General features: G+C 43.1%; 1 protein-coding gene across 3 annotated transcripts in view; it reads left to right on the top strand.

Moving 5' to 3' along the window:
• SLC41A3 (solute carrier family 41 member 3) overlaps positions 1-22548 on the top strand; it is a 63603-nt gene that overhangs the window by 1661 nt on the left and 39394 nt on the right. For 2 of the 3 annotated variants that reach the window (XM_045289890.1, XM_045289889.1), the window contains exon 2: positions 15535-15642. In XM_045289890.1, coding sequence (XP_045145825.1) covers positions 15535-15642 — 108 coding nt within the window. Of the gene's footprint in view, positions 1-5950; positions 6168-15534; positions 15643-22548 lie in introns of all 3 variants that reach the window. The other variant, XM_004702309.2, reaches the window with a different exon arrangement.

Here is a 22548-nt window from a genome sequence, read left to right as displayed (position 1 = left end):
CCCCCACATTACAGATGAAGACATACGTCACAGGAAAGGGTTGTGCTACAGGTATTACAGTGATGGGAGGAGGTGATCTAGGGACATATGCACTACAGAAGGAGAAGGGATTGGGGGTGTTCATGCTGCAAGATAGGCGAATCCTAGATTTCTGGTAACAGCTTAACTTGATTTTGGGTCTTCATAGGAACCATTATCAGTTGGGTGTGAACTCCGCCCACAGGAATCAAACTAATGGCCTTTGGCTCCAGAGAGAGGTAATCCATTGTCTCCAGCAACAGGGAGTAGGCCCAGCCCTGCTGTGGGATGAGACAGCAGTCTGGCAGCAAGGATCTGACTTCTCCCCACACTGCCTCATTAACATTTTTGCATCATTAGTATCATAACCTAATTCATATTGATTCCAATTGATTCCAATTCAAAGTGACCCTATATAGACCTTGTAAGGCTGTAAGTATATACAGAAATACACAACCTCATCTTTGTCCCAATGAGTAGTTGGTGAATTTGAACTGCCGACCTCCAGTTAGCAGTCTGACACTTACCTAATATTACCACCAAGGCAGAGAGGTAAGGCTTTACAACACAGATAATTACATCAATTCCCCAAATGGAGGATACTTACATAATACTGAGCCCTGGTGGTGTAGCGGTTATGTATTGGACTGCTTACTCAAGGTCAGCAGTTCGAATCTGCCAGTCATTCTGCAGGAGAAAAATGTGACTGTGTACTCCCATAAACAGTTACCATCTTGGAACCCTACAAGGGCAGGTCTATCCTGTACTATAGGGTGACTATGAGTCCGAATTGGCTCAATGGCAGTGAGAGATACAGTCATGGAGTAATTTGACACATCCTTGGGGTGGGGAGGAGCACAGCTCCATCCATAACACTACTCAAGACTAGTGTAAGCCACTGCCAGCCCTATCTTTCCTATTGACAATGGCTGAGATCGAAGAGGGTCAGATGTAGACAAAGCAGAAGGAGTGGTATTGATGTGGAGGTCAACAGATCTTCTGCCTTAACTCACTCATTGTCACAGAATGTTAGTGTTCCCTGTGCCCTTGCTAGAAAACTGAAGCCATTCATCTCACTGATTTGGAGCCGTCTCTGTTCTTGAACCATTTAAAGAGGTCTTGTGCAGCAGGTAGTCCAATGAACTGCATCATTTGATTTGTTGGCTGCTACTTCCATGACTGTTGATTATGGAGCCACGTTGTCTATAAGTCCAGTGGTGAGATTTTACTTCTATTTTTTTTTTTAGATTGAGTTGCAATTCATACTGAAAACTTTGATTTTCATCAGCAAGTGCATTGAGTCTTTCTGCAAGCCAGGTTGTGTCATCAGCATACCGCAGGTTGTTCATAAGCCTTCCTCCAATCCTGATGCTAAATTCTTCTTTCAGTTATTTGCTCAGCATGTAGATTGAATAAGTATGGTAAAAGGAGACAACCCTGATGCACACTTTTCTTAAATTTAAATCATGCAATGTTCCCTTTTTCTGTTTGAATGACTGCCTCTTGCTCCATGTGTAGGTTCCTTGGGAGCACAATGAAGTGTCCTGAAATTCCCATACTTTGCAGTGTTACCCATCATTTATGATGATTCACACAGTTGAATGCCTTTGCATAGTCAATAAAGCACAACACAAGTAAGCATTTTTCTAGGATTCTCTGCTTTCAACCAAGATTCATCCGATGTCTGCAGTGGTATCCCTTTTTCCATATCCTCTTCTATATCTCAAATTTCTGACAACTCTCTGTTGATGTGATAGCATCTACATTCTGTTGTGCTACTGTCACTTTGTGGAATGGACATAAATATGGATCTTTTCCAGTCAGTTATGGATAGATAGTTGTCTTCCAAATTTCTTGACATATAGTGAGTGCTCTCAGTGCTTCATCGGTGTCTTTAAATGTTTTTATTAATATTCCATCAATTCCTGGAGCCTTATCTTTGGGTAATATCTTCAATACAGCTTGGACGTTTTCCTTCAATATCATTGGGTTGTTTTTTTTTAATCATGTGCTACCTCCTGAAATGGTTGAACATTGACCAGTTCTTTTTGGTACAGTGACTCTGTAATCTTTTACTTCTCCGGCCCCTATCTTTTTTTCATGATTCCTGCACCAGTCAATATTTTGCCCATGGGATCCTTCAGTATGGCAACTCAAGCTTGAATTTTTTTCTTCCAATTCTTTCAGCTTGAGATATAATGAGTGTTTTCTTCATTTTTGGCTTTCTTACTTAGAGTCTTTGCACATTTTATTATACACTTTGTATTGTCTTCTTGAGCTGCTCTTTGAAATTTTCTGTTCAGCTCTTTTACTTCATTTCTTCCATTTGCTTTAGCTACTCAGTTTACAAATGAGTAATTGATGGTGTGTTCCACAGTTAGCTCTGGCCTTGTTTCGACTGAGGATTTGAGCTTCTCCATTGTCTCTTCCCATTGATGTAGTCCATTTGAGTCTTATGTATTCCATCTGGTGAGGTCCACATGAGTAGTCACTGTTTATGTTGTTATTAGTCTTGCCAAATTCTATCATAGATATCCAACTTCATTCCTTTTTAAATTATTTTTAATTTGGATTAACACATATATAAAATCATTCCATATTTTAATCACATCCATCAGAATTGTGCATTTACTACCACAATGTTTCCAAACATTCCTGTTCTATATGGACCCCTTGACATCATCCCTTCACCCCGCCACCACCTCTGAGCCCTCCCCCCCCAACTCTTATTCCACTTTCTGACTCTATAGGTTCATCAGTCCTGATTTTCATACACCCAAAAACAGTTCCCACAATTTTAAGAGGATTACCCCCAATGACACAATACTCCTGAGATACCCAGGACAATATGTACAAAAAAAAACCCAATACAACCCCAAAATGCATAAGATCAGGCCCAGCATACACCCTAGAGGAAATCTGCTGACAAGTTTTAATGGTTCAAGTCAGGCGCCTGTCTTTGACCTTCTGTACTCCACTCACCAAAGAGTGATGAAAATAGAAAAGCACATGGGAAATACGCAAATGCACTAGCGTAATGGACCAAACATAAGCAAACACCATGAGGGATTTGTTGCTCGCCATCCGTCTCCACAACACTGAGATCAGAAGATCTAGATGGTGCCTGACTACTACTACCGACTGCTCTGAAAAGGGTCACTTTAGGTCCTGGACAGAGTGAAAGAAAAACATAGACTAGACCTCAGAATCACAACAGTGACCAGACTTTCTATTCACATAGAGAATGTGGAGCCCTGAGACTCTGATCCCTACTCAGCCTTCAGGTCTAAAAAGGTCAGCCACAAAATAACCATGTCTATTAATGGATCAGTCACATTGAGGGGGTGAGGTACCCACACTATCTAATAATCAGCCATCTGAATTCAAACAAGCAGCATTCACCCAAGGACAAAGTTCAGTAGGCTTAGTTAAAGAAGAGAAATGGGAATAAAACACACGGAAGAAGTGGGATCAGTAGTGTTACATTTGGGGGATTGTAAAGTATGACATGAAACAAAATATATGAGTTGTTACATGAAAAATGATCTGCTCTGTATATCTTCACCTAATTCAAATATAAAAAGTTAAAACTACTTAAAAATGTTTTTTAAAGGTGTTTCAGAAATTGATTTGTGACTTTTAGGAATGGAAATGTTATTCCCTGGCCTGGAAATTGGAAAGTCCTAAAGAGGAGGCAGTCCCTCTGTTGGCTAAGATTTCAGACCAGCCATTCATTGAAGCAGAAAATGTGGGATAGCTGGTTTAGAAAAAACAGTCATGAAAGATTAGTTTAGTATCAGGTACTTGTCCCTGTCTATCAGGACATTAAATATATATTCTGAAATCTCAGAGGATGGGTCTGAACTGGAGAAGGATTTGTGAGATGTTTCTGAAATAAGTAAAATGAAGAGGGGCGTTAGCCCATTATAATGTTGCTTTATAAAAAACAAACATTTTCTGATCATGAATCTGCAGTTTGGCCAAATCTCTTTCTACTCCTATAAAGATTTACAGTCTTGGAAACTCATAAGGGAAATTCTACTCTGTCTTAAAGGGTTATTATGAGTCAAAAGTGAATCGCTGCAAGAGTAGAAAGACCCATCTTTCTCCTGCAGAGTGGCTGGTGGTTTCAAACCACTGACCTTGCAGTTAGTAGCCCCAGGCCTAACCCACTATGCCACCAGAGCACCTGGCTAGGAGTCAGCAAAAATGTTTATAATCTTCTCTGTGCACAGGTAAGATGGTCTGACATTGGCTCTATCCAATCCAAGGTAGTTTATTTAAAAGAATGGGAGCTCATCTGGGACTATGGGCTGCAATAGCTACATGTGGCTTCTCTGTGTGGTTGGACTTTCTAATAGAATGGGCACTAGGTTTTAAGTGTGAGCATCTCATAGCCTAAGAAGAGGAAGTTTTTTAGATCTGCATGTTAAAACTGGCTAGGACAGTGTCTCTTCCACTGTATTCTACTGGCCAGGCTGTCACAGATGAGAGGGAAAGAACAGAAATATCAGCTTTTCGTGGAAATAGTGTCAACAGAGGTTAAGACCTTGACCTCACGAGGAGCCAAATATATTAACTGAGAATGCATGAATGAAAGGCCTGACAAAGATGTTCGTAAGAGGTTTTGCATAGCAATTATTGGAGAAGTTGGCTGAAGTATGTGAGGAAGGGAGTTAGCTTATGCTGGGCAGTAGGACTGAGCTCTAGACCAGGGGTTCTCAACCTGTGGGCCACGACCCCTGGGAGGGTCGAATGACCCTGTCACAAGGATCACCCAATTCATAACAGTAGCAAAATAACAGTTATGAAGTAGCAATGAAAATAATTTTATGGTTGGGGGTTCCCCACAAGATGAAGAAATGTATTAAAGGGTCGTGGCATTAGGAAGGTTGAGAACCACTGCTCTAGACTGATTACCTTGAACTCCAGGCTAAGGATGCAGATGTGATCTGAATCAGATATATTGCCTAAGATGGTGATGATGGTCAATACCAAAGGGAGCAGGTGGCAAGTATGAATTGGACCCTCAGCTTTGGACCCCTGCTGGCTGTGACCTTGATGATGGCTTCTTCCTGCCTCCAGGCCTGGGCACCCTGTTGCTGGCGCCTGTGAAATGCACAGCTGACCCCCAGCAGTCAAACTCTGGGATCACAGGTGGTGTCCCAGGCACTCCTCTCGTTCAAGTGGTGATACACAGGGCGTCAGGGCCGTTTAGGGGCAGAAAGTGAGGGATTCTTTGGAAGCAGGTCTGTGGGCTCTTCAGAGAGAATGGAGCTGTTTCTTCTGTGACCACAGTCCCTTCCTGTGGAGATGAGATCCTGAAAACTCACGTCAAGGTGATGACCAGGCTCCTTCAGGGGGCCTGTGGGAGAACTCACCGAGCTCTGTACCTGGTCTGAAGTAATAGATTCTTTCCAGCTGGAGGTCTTTGCGTCCCAGGCCGCCGGGGCAGGAGCGTAGTGTGGATGGATTCTGTGAGCGTCCTTGTGGGACAACTTCCACGAGCAGGCTCCACAGGGCTTCTTGCTCCCTCCATCCAGCCTGAGGCGGTTTACAAGGCTGGAGAATAATGTCAAGGTCAGTGCTGAGGCACAGTGAGTCTTCTCACAGCGTGCCTACAGGGGACGTTCCTGGCTAGCAAGGGGACACTATCTGAGGGAAACTTAATCTTCGGGGAGTGAACAGCATGAGTTGGTGGGAGTCTCCAAAGGAGGCTTTGATGCACACTGGGCCTTGTCCCTCACTCCCCATTTCCTCTGACTGAAGGAGGGTCGGGAGCCTTCCACAAAGCTAACTGGCATTCCTCTCCCTGTGGGAATAGCGCAAGAAGAGAGTCCTGGTGTGGATGTGGAGAAGAGAAGACAGAGGCTGCCTCTGGACTCAGACTCCTAGGGAGGTGCTCTCGAACCTGTTTCATTTCTGTTCCTAGGAATGAGGCCAGCAGTCTGACCATGGGGGTAACCCAGCTGCACCTGGAGCTCTGCTTTCAGGGGAAGAAGCTAAGGGGCTTCACTTGTCAGCTCATCCGGTCCCCCTATGGAGTCTTTCCTGAGAAGGCGCTCGCTACTGCTTGCCAAATCGTGGTGCCCATTCTCCTTTCTGGCCTGGGCATGATGACAGCTGGCCTGGTGATGAATACAGTGCAAGTATGTACTTGGGGTCTGAAAGGCATCTGGAGGTCTTGGTAGGCGGGTAGGTGTCGAACCAGGGCCTCCTGGCACCACTAAACAGGGCAGGGCAGGGCAGGTCTGGAGGATGTGAGGCATTCCCAGGGGAGGGCCAGAGGGGGGTGAGAGAGAACCTTGAATCTGCCTTCCTCTCTGGGGCCCCCAGGATCGATGGTGCCAGATGCAGGATATGATGGGTGCTGACTTTTCTACAATTCACAGGGCCCCAGAGCTCTGATGACCTCTGATATTCAGCCAGTGCATTCACCTGTTAGCCCCAGAGGTCAAATGGCTTTCCTTACAATGAACTTGAACTAATTAATTAGGACTTTAGTCCTGGGTTGGCCACTCATTGAGTGAATGATTTAAATTCTCCGTGCCCACTTGGTGGTCCGCTTGGTGGTCCACGTGGAGCTAGAGGGAGGGGAAGGAGGACAAGGGGAAAGGGAACAGGGGAGCGAGGATGAGAGAGGAGAAGAGGAATCAACAAGAGGCCCAAGGGAGGAGCCCAGTAGCGCTCTTTATTGCTAACCTAGGCCTATATACCTTTGAGGTGAGTGCAAGCCCACTAATTACAGGTAAAGACATTCGTCACAGGAAGGGGTTGCACTATAGCTTATACAGCAATGAGAGGGGGACAATCTAGGGGCATACACTCAATAGGAAGAGGAAAGATTGGGGGTATAAATGTGACAAGATGGGCTGATCCTAGCTTCAGGATGGCAGCCTAACTTTGGATGTCACTGAGCTGGTTTGACCTGTTCTCTGGCCCACCATAGAAACCATTATCAGTAGAGTGTAAACCCCACCTACAGGAACCAAGCTAATGGTCATAAGCCTTTAGGGAGAAGTAACCCATTGTCCTTAACAGCAGGGAGAGGGGGGTGGCCTACCTGTGGTGGGACCAGACAGCAGTCTGGTAACTGACTGCCTTCAGGGAGGATGTCTCTAAGCCTGTGACCTCCCACCATATGCTGGCAAATAGCCTCTATGTTTGACATGTCTTTGGGGGAGACAAAGCTGGGAAAAAGTCTCTTTATAATCCCATAATAGCTTGTGCTTATCTCAGTTTGCAGAGCCATTCCAAGAGTGTCACCTCTCCCTTGGGACTTTCCTGTGAATGCTGAGCCATGGAAAAGATACAAAAGGGAGGACTTTGAGTGTGTCAGATCACTCCTGTCTCCTACGGAGCCTAGCTTTGAACACTTCCACCCTTTTCTGGCTTCTTAAACCCCGTCCATCCATAGCTGCTCATGTTTGAGGGTGTGAGAAGACTCTCCTCCTTCCTCTCAGTGTTTTCATTGGCCCAGCCAAAGGTCATTTGTGCCCTAGGTTAGGAGGACTGGGCACGGTCAGTAAGATGGGGTGGAGTTGGGTAGAGTTGTTGAATGAAGGCGGCACTAGGAGTCTCATCGACCAACAAGTTCAGCTTGAAGGCAGACTGCTTTCTTTCATGATCTTTGTCTTGGAATACCATCGAGAAGGTCATCCTAGTGTACTAGGGTGTTGGAGGTAGGCCCAGTTCTAGCCTACAGCATGCATGGGGAAGCCGCCTTTACAAAGCTGGGTCTTCACCCACTCAGCCTTTGAAGCCTCACAAGCTGTGAAGTAGAAAACACCAGGATGAGGATGCCAGCAGGGCCTCACATTGACTTAATAAGGATGGACTGCATGGAAAACTCAGGCTAGAGAAGGAGGCCAGCACTGGCCTTGGGTTGTCCCTTGGCCTCAGGGTGGTGCCATTTGAGGGGAAGGAAAAGGAGACTGTTGCTGGGGCTTTTATGCACTAGTAAAATGCAGTAAAATCAACTCAACTAGCCATGAACTGCTCTGAAACCCAATCTTCTCATTTTTACCTGAGGGAGCTTAATCCACGGACCTAGGGGCAGGTACTAACACTGTGCCAGGCCACTGTTTCATTTTGTCAGGTCTCTAAAAACCTGTCACCTCCCAATGCTAGCCTCGGCCCTTCTGTGTATTTTATAAGTCTGCTTCAGCCAAATGACATTAACTATGACCAGCCTATCAACGGAGCCTTGTAACTTACCAGTAAAGACCATGCCCCCAGATGGACTTTCTCATTTGGTAACGTGTTTTCACCCTGTTCTGTGCTGGTTACTCAACTGGTGACAGCGGAGCACGCTGTGGGTATGCTAGCCAGAAACCAAATCAGCCAAATTAGAGCAAACAGGCTTTATTGGGAGAAAAACCCAGCCTGGGCGAAGTCCCACAGTCCACAATGTCCTGGCTGGGGGAGTCATACTGCAGGCTACAGGGGTGGTGCTTATAGATGGACAGGTATGTCCGGGTTTCTGGAATGTAAGGAAGGTGTCTTCATGGTTCCGGGTGTATTCTTGTCGAGTGCAGAGTGGTGGGTGAGAACAAAGCAGGCACTGAGCCAAATGGGCCCTGCCGGTGCCGGGTGCAGAGCAGAGGGTCGAGAGCAAAGCGGACACTGAGCCAAACGGGCAGTGAATAAAACAGGCCGTGAGTAAAAGAAAGGAAAAAACTTGCAAAGCTGCTGACAGGTTACATAGCCAGCTCTGGTCAGCTCCGCAGGTGTGTGTGGAAGATTCAAGGCCACTTGTTGCTAGTTGTTTCAGCCAGCTCTGGTCAGCTCCGCACGGTGGGGGAGATTCAAGGTCACTTGCTGCTAGAAGCCAGCCTGGTATTGATCCCGCCATACACCATTTCCATCCTTTCACCGCAGTTCACCTCACCTGTTTGTTCAGCGGGCAGCATTTCTGCATCCCTACTACATGCCAAGAACTGGGTGAGAAGGACAGAAGGTTGTGAACGATACAGGGTCCTGGCCCCCAGGCACCTCCCTCCTGGAGAACGACCTCCAAGGCACGGGCTCTCTGCCTCAGGTGATGTTGTCCCAGGTGTAGTTTACGGAAGCACAGAGGAGGGATAGCGACTGAATGACCAATTGGGGAAGGGCGTCAGAAAGAATTTATGATGAGGTGATGTTGGAACAAAGTCTTGAGAAAAGAAATTCATGGGAGAGGGGACCACATGAGTCAAGATACTGGGGCAGGACACAATATGGCTTATCTAGTTTCCAAGTCCCTGAAGTGGGTTTACACTCACACAGAGCCAGCAAAGAACAGATTGCCCATGGCCTGGCATGGATGAGAGAAAGGGAGACTTCACTGACTTCAGGTTGGGAGAGGGAACTGGTAGAGCCATGGCTAGGGGCTTGGGAGAGGCTGGGGTCTGCACAAAGCAGTGAGATACCCCTGGCTGAGACCAGGGCACCTGTTGACAGGTGAAAACCTGTTGGCTGTGAAGGTGAAGTGTGTCCTATGTCTGGGCAGTGTGTCTCAGGACAGAACATCAGAGGAGATGAAGTGCCCTGCTTTGGGCATGGACATCCTAGGTGCCAGTAGGACTTCAATGTGAAACTATCAGATGGCCAGAGTCCCTGTGATAGCCGGCATGTCCACAATGTCCTAGAGCCCTGAGGGGAGGAGTCTTGGAGCGGGAAGACAAAATCAGTCTGACATGAACCATAGTGTCGTTCTGCACCTCTAAGACCAACCACTTGAATTAGGTCAGTCCCAGCCACTGCCTCCCCACCCCAAGTCTTTCCCAGACGTCTTGTTAATATCACTTAAAAAAAAAAACCAAAAAAAAACAACCAAAACCCAACAAACTGACTGCCACAGTCATTTCTAACTCACAGTGACCCATCGGATAGAGTTGAACTTACCGCATGACGGTTACCAAGGCTATAAATCTTTAGAGGTGTAGAAAGCCTCATTTTCTCCACATTGATAGCAAGTTTGTGTCATCTGTGTCTTGAAGGTTTTGCAAAAGTTTTTTCCTCCAATCCTCATGCCAAGTTCTTCTTCAGAAGCCCAGCTGCTCGGATTATTTGCTCTGTATACAGATTGGAGAAGTGTGTGTAGTGGGTGGAGGGGTGAGGTGCAACCCTGACTTGTACCTTTCCTGACTCGAGACCTAGCAGTATTTCTTTGTTTGCACAACTGCCTCCTGATCCATGTGCAGGTTCTGCATGAGCACAACTAAGTGTTCTGGAATTCCCATTCTTCTCAATACTATCCTGAGTTATTAATAATCCACCCAGTAGAATGCTTTTGTATAATCAGTAAAACATAAGGAAACATTTTTCTGGTATTCCCTGTTTTGAGTCAAAATCCAGCTGATATTAGCAATAATACATCTTGTTCCATGTCCTCTTCTGAATGCAGCCAGAATTTCCAGCTCCTGTCAATGTACTGCTGCAACTGTTGTTGAATTATCTTCAGTGAAATTTTATTTGCATGTGATATAAATTATATTGTTCAATAAATTCTACATTATGTGAATATCACCTTTCATCGGAATGAGTACAAATATGGATCTCTTCCAGTCTTCCAAATTTCTTGGTATAGGTGAATTGTAGTATTAAATTAAAAGTGGCACGGGGGAGTGGGGTGCCAGCCCCACCCGCTACTAGAACTCACTGGTTCAGTAATACTACTTCTGGGTTCAGTAATGCACATTGTACGGTTGAGATATATAAGTATTATATTAAAGTCATTGAGAGCATGAGAGATATTACAATAATACAGTCAGACACATTACATGGTAGCATTGCTCACCTCAGCCCAGCTTGGTGGTCCACGTGGAGAGAGGGGGAAGGGAAGGAGGGCAAGGGAACAGGGAGAAGGGGAAGAGAGGGGAGCCAGAGAGAGTCTGAGAGGTCCGAGAGCTCTATATTGCTGACCCACGCCTATATACCTTTTGGGGGCATTCCAGCCCACTAATTACAGGTAGAGACATATGTCACAAGGAGGAGCTGCACTATAGGTTACACAACAATGAGGGGGTGGTCTAGGGGATGGTCTCTGGGTCTCCATCAGAACCATTAGCAGTAGGGTGAAAACTCCTCCTACAGGAGCCTGTCCATTGTCCCCAGAGGCAGGGAGCAGGCCCACCCCTGTGGTGGGATGAGACAGCAGTCTGGCAACTGATTGCCTTCAGGGGAGGGAATACCTGTGCATCTGAACCCACCCCCCCACCCCCACCCCCCAGTGGATGAGTGCTTCCAGTGCATTATCAGCACGTTGAAACATATCAGTTGGGGTTCTGTCAATTCTTGGAGCTTTTTCTTTCGCCAGTACCTTTGGAGCAGCTTGGTCTTCTTCCTTCAGTAGCATCAATTCTTGATCATATGCTCTCTTTTGGAATGGCTGAATGTTGATTCGGTCTTCTTGACATAGTGACTCTGTGTACTCCCTTTATCTTCTTTTGATGCTTTCTGTATCGTTCAATAATTTACACATAGAATCTTTTAATAATGCAACTCTCAAGGCATGACTTTTTTTCTTTGTTTTTTTTTCAGCTTAAGATAAGCTGAGCATTTTCTTCCTTTTTAATGTTCTAGCCCCAGGTATTTGCACATTATAATACGTTTACTTTGTCTTCACTAGCTGCCCTTTGAAATGTTCTGTTCAACTCATATTTCATAATTTGTTTCATTTGCTTTAGCTACTCTATGATTAAGGGCAATGTTCAGTGTCTTCTGAAATCCACTTTGATCTTTTCTTTCTTGCGTTCTTGTCATTTTTAGTGACCTTTTGCTTTCTTTATGTTTGAAGTTCTTCAACACTGTTCTTGAGATGTTCTGAAGTTCAGGTGGGATAGACTCAAGGTTCTATTTGGGCTAATGTGGACTTGTTCTCATTTTCTTCTTCTTCAGCCTGATCTTACATAGGAGTAATTGATGATCTATTCCACAATCAGCCCCTGGCCTCATTTTAGCTGCTGATACTGCGCTTCTCCATCATCTCTTCCCACAGATGTAGGCAGTTTGATTTCTGTGTATTCCATCTGGAGATGTTCATGTGTATAGTCATCATTTGTGTTGTTGCCATGAGGAAGTCATTGGTCTTGCAGAATTCTATCATGTGGACTCCAGCTTCATTTCTATCACCAATGACATATTTTCCAACTACTGTTCCTTCCTTTTAGTTTCCAACTCCCAAAATCCAATCAGCTATAATTAACAGTGCATCCTGATTGCATATTTCTTCAATTTCATACTGAAGACATGGTAGAATTCTTCACTTTTCACATCATTGGCTTTAGTGGTTTGTGCATCAGTTTGACTAATAGTTGTATTGATTGGATGTTCCTTGTATGCATGTTATTCTATCATAGGCAGCATTGTATTTGAAGATCTTGAAATGTCCTTTTTGGCAATGAATGCAATGCAATGCAAATTCCCTTGAATTTGTCATTCCCAGCAGAGTAAACCTTAGGATTGTCTGATTTAAAATGATCAGTACCAGCTGGTTTCAGCTCATTATTGCCTAGGATATAAATCTTTATGTAGTCCATTTCATTTTTGCTGATTTCTAATTTTTCTAGATTCATACTTCGTCATTCCAAATTCTAACGAATAGATTTTTACAGTTGTGTCATCTTAATTATAAGTTTTGGTGGCTTTTTAATGTGTCAGCCAGTTTTCTAGACACTTAGGATAAGGTGTTGGACAAGACTGACAAATTCCTTACACTCCTTAAACTTACAGCTTAGTGACGTGCGGCACTAAGTAGAAAACCTAGTCAGCAAATAAATGTATATTCTAAAAAGACCAAAAAAATAAAAATTTTTTTTGACTGCTCTTCAATCAGTTGTCTAAGGTAAGTACTATAAAATACTCATAACTACATATTTATGTTAATCTTTATAGTATGTCAGTTCTCTGAATGTTTGGTAGAATTCCCCAGCAAAGTTGTCTGGACTAGAACTTTTTTTTTTAATGATCTGTTTGTTTTCTTCTTTTGTTATGGATCTTCTCGAATATTCTACTTCAATCTCTGTTAGTTCACATAGGTAAAGTGTGTCTAGAAATAGGCCATGTCTTCTAGGTGTTCTCGTTTGTTGGAGTACAGATCTTCATAGTGGTCTGTCATTATACTTTTAATTTTTGTTGTTCTGTTATGATGCTCTCCCTTTTGTTTCTTATTCATGTTATTTGCATCTTCTCATTCTTTCTTTCTGTTAGGTTTACAGTGGTTTGTCCATTTTGCTAATCCATCCAATGAACCAACATCTTGTCTTGTGGAGTCTATTGCTTTGCTGGTTTTTGTTCCCTTTATTTCTGCTGACCTTTATGATTTCTTTTCTTCGGGTGGCCATAGGCATCTTTTGCTGCTCGTTTTCTCATTGTTGGAGATGTTGGTTTCAGGTGTACATTTCAGTTCTTTAATTTTTTAAAAAAAAGTATGCTTTATTGTCTTAAAGATTTCTTCATCCACGCTACCTAGAACTCATTTCACCCACTGCTCTGTTTGGCAGCCAGTGTCTTGTCTTGCACTTCACCAATGCTGAGATGGATACTTTTTCCTCAGAGAAGAGGAACCCATGGTTTGTTACCTTTGCCAATCATGAAAATGTTAGAAAGGCATCTTTCACCTGAACCACATCAAAAGAGTCAGGATGTCTCTCTCTACTAGTGATCACACCAGTGCTTCCCAAGGTCGCACCTGCAGTCACCTTACCAGTGTTGGACTTGGTGAAATTAGTAATATTTTCAGTCTACAAATCAATCTGAATTGTGTTATCCACCTTGATGAGGGGATCAGGATAGCGGATGATACAAACATAATAGGTCACCAGATGAGGGATTCCATTTGTGCCTACAAAGGTCTTTCTTACTTTGCACAACTTGCACTTCACCTCTTCGGTGATACAATGAACAGCAAAGTGATCCTTGGTGTAATAGATCAGGTGGAAATTCTCTCTGGTCTTGCCAATGTTAACGACACCCATAAAACTAGCAATAGGCTCTATCAATTCAGACCTTGTCATCAATCTTAATGGACCACTGCATGATTTTTTTTTTTTAACTTTTTCTCCTGTCAGAGCACACTTAAGTCTGTTTATTAAGAAAATGATCAGTGGGGGACATTCTCTCAGCATGTGGGGTCCAGTGAGCAGATAAGAAGCAAGCATACCAGTCAGTTTGTCCAGCAGCTAATGCTTTGGGATAGCTAAGCACTTAATATGCTTCCTAGGGCCACAAGACATGGCTGCTCTGAGCACAGAAAGAGAAGTCTTTGGTCTGTTTTGATGTGTGTATTTATTGCTATAAATTGCCCTCTGAGTACTGCTTTTGTGCTATCATAAAGGTTTCGTATATTGTATTTTTGTTCTCGTTTGACTCAAAGAACTTTTTAATTTCCCTTTTAAATTTCTTTTTTTACACAATAGTTGTTAAGCAAGTTATTCAGTTTTCATGAATTTGTTTTTGCCCTTGTTGGTTTATAATTTTATAACATTGTAATCTAAAAAGATGCTTTGTATTATCCAGTTTTGTGGCTTAACATACGGTCTATTCTGGAGATGTTCTGTGTTCACTGGGGAAGAATATATATTGGGTTGTGGGGACGATTTTTCGATATGTGTCTACAAGGTCTAATTGGTTGATTGTGTTCAGTCTGTCTTTACTGAGCTGCTTTCAAGTTGTTCTATCTTTCATTGAAAGTGGTGTGTTAGAGTCTCTTAGTATTAGTGTAGAGCTATCGATTTTTCTCTTAAACTATTTAAGAATTTTATTCATGTATTTTGGCTTTTTATTGAATGCATAAATGTTAATTATGGTTATGTCTTCTTGTTCAATTGACACTGATTAATAATGCCCTCCTTTACCTCTACTACTGGGATTTTGCCTTAAAGTCGATTTTATCAGAAATCAGTATTGCCACTTCTCCTTTGATTGACATGAACTTGATACATTATTTTCTATTCTTAGGATATTCTTGCCTTGTATGTAAGGTATGTCTCTTATAAATAGCATATTGTGGGTCCATTCCGCTACTGTATTAAGCTGGGTCTAGAGAAACAAACCAGTGACATGTAAAAGAAAAACTTTATATTAAGGAACAACTTTACATCAGTAGGACACCCCAGCCCAGTTCACCTCAAGTCCATCCGTCCAATGCCAGACAGGGCCCTCTTCAGACTCCTGGAGCTGCAGGTGAATGAAGCTGAGATCACAAGCCAGTGGTTGCAGAGTTATGTAGATCCAAGGTCAGTGGAAGCATAGCAGGGGCCACCCTTAGAGGCATATCCAGAGTCCCAGCAAGCAGGAAAGAATTATCTCTGTTTTATTTTGCTCTAATACAAAATGCTACATCCACAAGGAGGTGTCAGGGAGGTACCACTTGGTTGACAGCTTTATCATTATTTTGTTGTTAGTTTGCAACCATTTAAGAAACTCCTTCGTCTTACTTCTTCATTTTTAGGGAACGAGAAGAAACTCTTAAGGAATGTCCAGAGATGTGCCATTATCTGCATGTGGCTTTATCTCCTTGTTCTTTCTCACCAGTACTGGCCTGTGTTTGTGGAGGTGAAAGAGCTCATGACACTGGTGCCGCCCCTGGTGGGCCTGAAGGGGAACCTGGAAATGACACTGGCTTCACGACTGTCTACAGCTGTAAGTCACCATTTGGGCGTATCGTCCTCGGCAGCCCAGAATGAATAATCTCCCCCTACCAAGTTCCCCTCTGCAGCTAGTTGGTGGGTAGTTTGGATTGTCAGAACACTACCTTTGGGGTAAAGTCAGAGGACCAAGATAAGTGATTTTGGGTCCTCTTACCTCATAGACTCTGCCAGGCCACTTCTTCCAGGCCTGCCGTACCTGTTGTTTCCCCTCTTGCCCCTCTTCACTTCACAGCCTCTTGGGCCAGAATCCAGCTGTTGCACACTTGCACAGAAGTCCTGGGGAGCAATCAGACTGAAGGAGGATTTCATGGGAAACCGAGGATAGCCTCAAGTCAGTTCACCTCATCCCTATCAGCCAAGGCATCTCTCCCAGAGCACATTAACCAACACGGCTCCTACCTGGTTCTGCTCTCTCCTCCACGTTACCCCGGGGAATTCAAATTCAAATTCTTTTGTTTCCCGGCATATGTGAAGTGTCTGCAACAATGGAATCAAACATAGCACTTGTGAGGAAGGGGCAGTGTTTTGTTTTGTTGTACACAGGGTTGCTAAGAGTTGGAAGACCTCAGCGGCACCTAGCAATGTGGTGAAGGAGGTATGGTGTGTTCAAGGGACGCAGGGAGAGCAATGTAGCTCAAGTTTAGAGGGTGCAGGATGTTGTTGAGGAGATAGTGGGGTGTGAAGAGACACATGTTCATTGGCTTCTAAAGACACATATGTTCTAATCCCTGGAACCTGTGACTATTACTTTATGTGGGAAAGTGTCTACACAGATGTGATTAAGCTAAGGATCTTGAGATGGGGAAATATCCGGAATTATCTGAGTGAGCCCAATGGAATTGCAAGGATCCTTTTATAAGAAAGGCAGAATGACATTTGAGACAGAAGCAGAAGCAGTCAAAGAAAGCAGATGCTATGGGCCTGGCTTTGAAGATGAAGAAAACCCCAACCACCTCCAAGTGAAAAAGTATATAAGAAATACAGGCCTACGTGCTGAGAAAGCAAGGTAACAGATCCTCCCCTAGAGCCTCTGGAAAAAGCACAGCTCTGTCAACAGCTGGATTCGACCCCATGAGATTCATTTCAAGGTCACTGGGTGGTGGGTGCCAAGGTGCCATTGTGAGGTCGCACAACACAGCTGCTCGCTGAAAGAGTGCTAGTTCAAGCCTACCAGCCACTGAGCAGGCAGAAGGAAAGTGTTGGTTTGTTTCTATACAGATGACAGCCTTGGAAGCCTCGGGGAGTAGTTCTTCTCTGTCCTATAGGTTGCTTTGGGTCCGTATCAACACAGTAGTGATGGATTTGGTTTGGGTTTCGGTGATGCCAATTGTTTGCCCTCTGCTCTTCAATGAAAGGTGGGTGACTCTAACCCACCCAGTGGTGCGTGGAAGAAAAGACCTGGTAATCTGCTTCCATTATGATCATAGCTGAGAATATCCTACAGAGCAGGTCTCCTTGGTACCACATGGGGTTGGCTGTGAGCTGTAATCAAGTCTACAGCAGCTGACAAGACTAATTTCAGAATTGTAGACTTCAGAACTATAAGACAATAAGCATCTGTTGTTTGTGGTAATTTCTTGTAGAAGGACTCTAAAACTCCTGTGTTGTTGAGTTTAGTTCTGGCTTATCCTCACCATATAGGACTGAGTAGAACTACCCTTTGGGGTTCCAAGACTGTGAAATTTTACAGGCACAGTCTCATCTTTCTCCTGCAGAGTGACTGTTGCATCTGAAATGCTGATCTTGCAGTCAGGAATCCACTGCACCACCCACTGTGCCCCTAGGGCACCTTTTCCTTGTTCCAAACCCACTGCTATTGAGTTGACTCACATCGGAAGAAGCACTGACCATCCAGTCCTGTGTCATCCCCATGATTGGTTGCAGATAGGGCCATTGTGATTCACCTCAAATCATTTCCAGAAGTAGATCATCAGACCTGCCTTTCTAGAGAATCTTAGTCAAAAAGCACTACAGAAACTAGAGAAGCATGCAAACTTCCATAACATACAGGTCTTGTCTGGGGTTGTTTCATTGCTTCTCATTTTGACCCAGTCTCCCACATGAAAGGTGAGAATCCGCCCACTGAAACACCAATGCACCATGATTTATTTAGATTTTCATCAGTTTCTTTCAGGAATGTTTTACAGTGTACACGTCTTTCACTCTCTAGTTTTATATTCCTGGACATTTAGGTGCTTCTAACATGGGTTTTTTCCTTACTTTCCTCTTCACAGTGCTCACTGCTGACGTATAAAAATCCAACTGTGGATTTTGTCATTGACCTTTGGATTCTTGGGGGTCTTCTCCATATGTTGTTGTTAGATGCCATTGGGTGGGTTCGGACTCATAGCAACCCTGTGCACAAAAGAAGAAAACACCGCCCAGTCCTGTGCCATCCTCACAGTCTTTGTTATGTGCCAGTTGATTGGTGGAGCTGTTAGGGACAGAGCGATTTCCCCTTCAATGGAAGGAGATCAAACACAAAGCTGCTATAACAAAGAGGCTTTTATTATGCTAGCTTAAGCCAGGGCTCTAGTCCTCAGGTGCTTAACTATGTGCAGTCTTGGGCTAGAAAGTTGAACAAAAGAAATTCCGAAGTATTTATTTACAAGGTATACCTTATGGGCATTCCCAGCCCCCTTCCTGTCAATCCACTAATTGGCTCATTTGAGGTAGGTTGGCAGTCTGGTCCTTTGTGTAGTTCCCCACGCTATCCCTATCCGTGCTGTCCTCCCCTCGGCGGTTGGGCTCATCGTGTCCTCCCCTCCGTGGGTTGGCTAGCCTCAGTCTCAGGGTATGTCCTGCTTTGCACTGCTAGGAAACATGAAACCAGTCACGGAGGCAATCTGGCTTTACAGAGCCACTGTGTCAACCCATGTTGTGGAAGGTCTTTCTCTTTTTCACTGATCAACTACTTTTTTTTTTTGCTTGCACAGAACCTGGGGTATGTTTAGATTTATTTTTCTTAGATCAATTTTAGGGGGCTCTTACAACTCCTGTTACAATCCATAGATCAATTGTATCAGACATATTTGTACATATATTACCATCATTCTTTTCTAGACGTTTACTTTCTTTTGAACTCTTGGGATCGGCTCCTCTTTTTTACTGATCATCTACTCTACCAAGCGCGATGTCCTTTTCTGGGGGTTGATCTCTCCCTCACGATGACATGTCCGAAGTCCTTTAGACAAAGTCTCACCACCCTCACTTCTATGGAACATTCCGGCTGTACTTCTAAGACAGATTTGTTTGTTCTTCAGGCAGTCCATGGTACTTCTGATATTCTTTGCCAGCATCATAATTCAATGCATCGACTTTTCTTTGGTCTTCCTTATTCATTGTCCAACTTTTACACACACCTTAGTTTTCAAAGTGACACCTTTGCTTTTCAACATTTTTAAGAGGTGTAGTGCAGCCAGTTTGTCCAATGCAATACGTCATTTGAATTCTTGACTGCTGCTTCCAGGAGCATTGATTGTGAATTCAAGGAAAATCAACTTCTTGACAATTTCAGTTTTCTCCACATTTCATGACATGGTCCAGTTGTGAGACTTGGGGTTTTCTTTACATTGAGTTGTAATCCATACTGAAGGCTGCAATCCTTGATCTTCATCAGCAATCCTTGATCTTCATCTTCAAGTTCTCCTCACTTACAGCAAGCAAGGTAGAATAGTCTGCTTTTTGCAGGTTGTTAACAGATGTGCTCCATTCCTCATACTGCATTCTTCTTCAGGTAGTCCAATTTCTCATTTATTTGCTCAGCATACAGATGAAATAGTATGGTAAATTCTGATGCACACCTTTCCTGATTTTAAAATACACAGTATTCCCTTACTCTATTTGAACCACGGCCTCTTAGTTTATGCAGTTTCCAAATGAATTGATAGCTATAGTTTTTATTATCTATGTAGTCAAGTGCCTTTATATAGTCAATAAAACACGAGTAAACATCCTTCTGATAGTCTCTGCTTCCAGCTAGAAGGTATCTGTTGTAAGCAATGGCTTCCCTCGTGCCATGTCCTCCTCTCACTCTGGCTTGACTTTCTAACAGCTTCTTATCTATGTACTGCTGTAACTCCTTTTGAGTTTTCTTCAGCAAAATTTTACTTACATATGACATGAATGATATTGTTTGATAATTTTCCCATTCTGTCATGTCCCCTTTCTTTAAAATGAGTACACATATGGTGCTCTTCCAGTTGGTGAGACAGCTCGCTGTTTTCCAAGTCTCTTGACATAGACAAGCTAGTGTTTCCAGTACTTCATCAGCTTGTTGAAACATTTCCATCAGTTTATAGAGCCTGACTTTGCACTAAGGCCTTCACTGCAGCTTAGACTTCTTTCAGTGCCATTGAGTCTTGGTTACATGCTCCTCTGGATGGTCGGTAACTCTATGTATTCCCTCCATCTTCTTTGATTCTTCCTACATTGTTCAATATTTTGCCATAGAATCCTTCAGTATTATAACTCAAGGCTTGAATTTTTTTCTTCTGCTCTTTCAACTTGAGGTATATTGAGTGTGATCTTCTTTTTTTGGCTTTCTAACTCCAGATTTTATACATTTCATTTTAATATTCTATCTTGTCTTCTTGAGCTGTCTTTTGAAATTTTCTGTTCATCTCTTTTGCTTCATTTATTATTATTAATAAATCATTTTATTGGGAGCGCTTACATCTCACATAACAATTCATATATCAATTGTATCAAGCACATTTGTACATATGTTGCCATCATCCTTTTCAAAACCTTTCTACTTGAGCCCTTGGTATCGGTTCCTCTTTTTTTTCCCTCCCTCCCACCCTCATCAACCCTTGATAAATTATAAATTATTTTTATTTTCATATCTTACATCATCAATGTTTCTTCTATTTGCTTTAGCTACACTACGTTTAAGAGCAAGTTTCAGATTTTTTATGACATCCACTTTGATTTTTTTCTTCTCATTTTGTTGTAAATAACCAGAGAGTTTGTATTCACCTTTGTATTCAACAGTTTAAATTACCAATCAGTGCCTGCCAAAAGTTGACCCTTCATCTGTTCCTTGATTGCCCATCTCTCTCTCGTGAGTTACTATCATCTATTACACAAAGGTTAACCCTCATGCCCTGTCTAGTCATCACTTTAACCCTTCCTCACTTGTCCTTGGCTATCTCCAAAGTCTGTTCCTTTTGGTATGAACACAGAGATAAATTCATCCACTTCATGACAACTGATCTTGGAAAAAGGGTTAAAAATCATTAACTAGGGAAAAGGTAACCTCTTCAACAAGTGGTGCTGACAGAACGGGATTTCCATCTGCAGAAAAATGAGTACCTCAACGCATTTGCAAAAAGGAACTTAAGATGGGCCAAAGGCCTACATGTAAGTCCCTAAAGGTAAAATTATGAAGTCATCAATTGAAAAAACAGGGACAAACTTAAATTCCCTCAAGGACAAACTACAGGCCATAAACACATTATCAAATACAACTAACGAAGCACACACAGTAGAAGACAGAATAGGTGACTGGACCTACTAAACTCAGACACGTGCATCAAAAGCGCAAAAAGAAAGCCTATGAGTGTGGGGTTGACGATGAAATCATGAGAATGGGGTTAATCCCTAAAATCTACACAAAACCATGCAAAGGCATTCCATTGTATGTGTCACAGTAAACTATAATCTTGAGAAAATGAGAATTTCAGAACTCTTAAATCTGCTCATGCAGAACCTGTATGTGGATCATGAGGCGATTGTGCAACTAGAGCAGGGGAATACTTTATGTTTAAAATCAAGAAACGTGTGCATCACGGTTATTCGGTCTGTATGCTGAGCAAATCAGAGAAGCTGGATTATATGAAGAAGAATGTGGCATCAGGTTTGGAGGAAGCCTTAATTAACAACCTACAATATGCAGATGATACAACCTTGCTTCCTGAAAATGAGGAAGACTTGAAGCACTTGCTGATGAAGACCAAGGATTGTAGATTTCAATGTGGATTACAATTCAATGTAAATAAAACAAAATTTGTCGCAACTGGGCCAATAGGTAAAATCATGATAAACAGAGAAAATATTGAAGTTATCAAGGATTCATCTCGCTTAGATTCACAATCAATGCTTACAGAAACAGCAGTCAAGAGATCAGATGATGTATCGCATTGGGCAAATCTGTTGCATAAGATTTCTTTAAAATTTGAAAAGCAAAGTGATGTTTTAAAGACTAAGGTGCACCTAGCTCAAGCCATGGTATTTTCAATCGCCTCATATGCATGGGTAAATTGGCCATTGAATAAGGGAAGCCACAGAAGGGTTAATGCATTTGAATTATGGGACTAGCAAAGACCATTAAAAGCACCATGGACTGTCAAAAGAACAAACAAATTCGTCTTGGAAGAAATACATCCGGAATGTTCCTTGAAGGCAGGGATGGCCAGACTTAATCTTATGTGCTTTGGACCTATTATTGAGAGAGACCAGTCTTATTGGGCCTCCACTCAAGCATTTACTCAATGCAAGAACACGTTGTTCTATTAAACTGGCATTCCAGGATGCACACCTTCCCGACACGATTGCTGAAGAAAAATGTGAACATAAGCAAATGTGGTGAAGAAGCTGATGGTGCCCATCTATCAAAAGATATAGCATCTGGGGTCTTAAAGGTTTGAAGACAAACAAGCAGCCATCTAGCTGAGAAGCATCAAACCCCCACATGGAAGAAGCACACCAGCCTATCTGACCACGAGGTGTAGAAGGTACCAGTTATCAGGCATCAAAGAACTAAAAATCATATTAGTGGGTGCCTGCTTTACTGACACAATCACTGAAGACAAGCATGTGCATAAGCAAATGTGAAGAGAGCTAATGGTGTCTGGCTATCAAAAGATATAGCGTCTGGGGTCTTAAAGGCTTGAAG

The sequence above is a fragment of the Echinops telfairi genome, unplaced genomic scaffold, assembly GCF_000313985.2.
Source record: "Echinops telfairi isolate 266 unplaced genomic scaffold, ASM31398v2 ScPeMD7_31;HRSCAF=116, whole genome shotgun sequence".
Classification (NCBI taxonomy): Eukaryota; Metazoa; Chordata; class Mammalia; order Afrosoricida; family Tenrecidae; genus Echinops; species Echinops telfairi.
Note: the sequence above shows the minus strand (reverse complement) of the source record. Positions and strands in the feature narration are given on the sequence as shown.